Genomic DNA, 1,914 nt, shown 5'->3' on the forward strand with positions numbered 1-1,914 from the left:
TTGCATATCCTCTGATATTATGCATGTTCTCCTCTGGTCCTTGTAACGGCTTTTATGCCTTATTTCCATCGGTGGCGGTAATGTTATTCGGAGTTTTGCCCATAAGTCTACTCCAATGAGCATGGGGCTTTCAAGGTTTGGTATAACGTCAAACGTGTGCCAGTATCTTCTGTCCCCTATCGTAACTGGTACCTTTACCTTTCCTTGAATTTTTATACTTGTGCCATTCGCCAGCCGTATTGCTTTGTCTCTTTTCTGTGTCGGATGTTGCCACTTGTTTGCTAACATCGCGGTTCTCTGGCTTATGCATGAGATCTCGGATCCTGAGTCGATTAATGCATTAAGCGGTGTTTTGTATATTTTGATTCTTATGTGCGGGCGCGGTGTGTATCTTATGTGCGGTGTCCTTGGGACCGAGGGTCGCCCTACTGCTCCTCGGTCCGCGCGGCGTTTCCCGGTCGTGGATGGCAGTCTTTTGTTAAAACTCCATCTCTTCCGCATTGGGAGCAAAATTTCTTCGCCGGTTGTCTGCAAAATCGTCTTGTATGCCCCCTTTGTTTACAGCGCCAGCAGCAATCTGCGGCATTGTATATTGCTGCCGTTATTGCCGTTTGCGGTGATGTGTGTGCGTTTGTGCGCATACTTTTCCTTTGACGCTGAATATCCTCTATTTCTGCTGCTTGGGCCCCTAGTTCTCCCAATGTGTGTATATATTCCCGCCTAATGTGCAGCTTTAAGTCTGGCGACATGTTTTCGTATGTCTGCTCTATCTGATCTCTTCTTCAAAATCCGCCCGCTCTTCTCATGAGCGTCGCCAGTTCTGTGGCGTAATGCCTAAACGGTTCGTTTGCTTGTTGCAGTCGTTTCTGTACTTCTATTTTTAACTGGTTCTTATATCTATATGGAAAATAATGTTCCCGAAACGCGTTCGTGAAATCATTCCACTCTTTCCATGCTTTCTTCTTGTTCCTGTACCAATGCAAAGTACTTCCGCGCAGTAATGCCGGCAAACCTTGCAACATTTGTTCGTCGGTGTATTCGTAACTACTTTGTAGTTCTTCAATTCGCTCTAGGAAAGAAATTGGATCTTTTCCGTCGAATTGACATCCCCATTGCGACGATTTTTCTTATTATTACTTATAGCGGACAGTCGGCTGTCCGCTTCGTCGGCAAACTACCGCGGTCCCCGGATCGCTGTTCTGACTCTCTAAATTCGGTTGGGCGCCAGGTGCGGTAAGGCCGCACCTCCTCACCAACAATTCTTCGTCAAAAATCTCTAAGTAGTCGTCCGTTTTCGAGATCGCGGGGACGAAACGGGACCGGTAGCTCTTTCTTGATTTGAGTCGGAGTAGGGATAGGTTTGATCAATGTAGGTGGAAGCCGAGGAAAAGAAGAATCTTCGTTCGGTATAGCTATTTATTCCGGTGATACAAGGCACTTCAAGTGCCCGATACGACCTCTCGCTTGTTTCGATACGCTATCACGATATTTTAGTCCCTAGTGGGAGATCTCCTCGCGTTTCGCGCGACCACTCTGCATGCGGTAGGTTTCGCGTGACAATTTCGTGAAAATGACGACAAACAACAAACGAATGGGAAGTCTTACAATGAGTCGGACTCCTCCTCGCCAGCCCTCCGGGTCGATCGCTTCGCCTGTCGCTCGTCTGAAGTCGCCCTCGCTACACCACGCCAATGAGAGTACGGCACACCTTAACCAGTATGGTCGCGTCCGCTCACAAAACGACAATTCCGGCAAAAATCGAGATCAGCGATAAACGATAGTAGAGTGTCTTTTCTCTTTAGTCGCTCGTAGGCAAGTTACTCTACCCCGCCTTGTTCTCGCTTTTTCTCTATTCGGCGAGCCTTCCTCTCTCTCTCTCTCTCTCTCTCTCTCTCTCTCTCTCTCTCTCTCTCT

The 1,914-nt window shown here is 47.9% G+C and overlaps 1 protein-coding gene across 1 annotated transcript in view; it reads right to left on the minus strand.

Moving 5' to 3' along the window:
- Window positions 1-782: 782 nt before the first annotated feature.
- The window catches only part of LOC116849455 (activity-regulated cytoskeleton associated protein 2-like), a 2,585-nt gene continuing 1,453 nt past the window's right edge, over window positions 783-1,914 (minus strand). Inside the window, exon 2 of the mRNA XM_032826596.1 lies at window positions 783-1,110. Coding sequence (XP_032682487.1) covers window positions 783-1,110 — 328 coding nt within the window. The remainder of the gene's footprint in view (window positions 1,111-1,914) is intronic.

The sequence above is a fragment of the Odontomachus brunneus genome, unplaced genomic scaffold, assembly GCF_010583005.1.
Source record: "Odontomachus brunneus isolate Ranch 3 - 2012 unplaced genomic scaffold, Obru_v1 Obru_scaffold_116, whole genome shotgun sequence".
NCBI lineage: Eukaryota > Metazoa > Arthropoda > Insecta > Hymenoptera > Formicidae > Odontomachus > Odontomachus brunneus.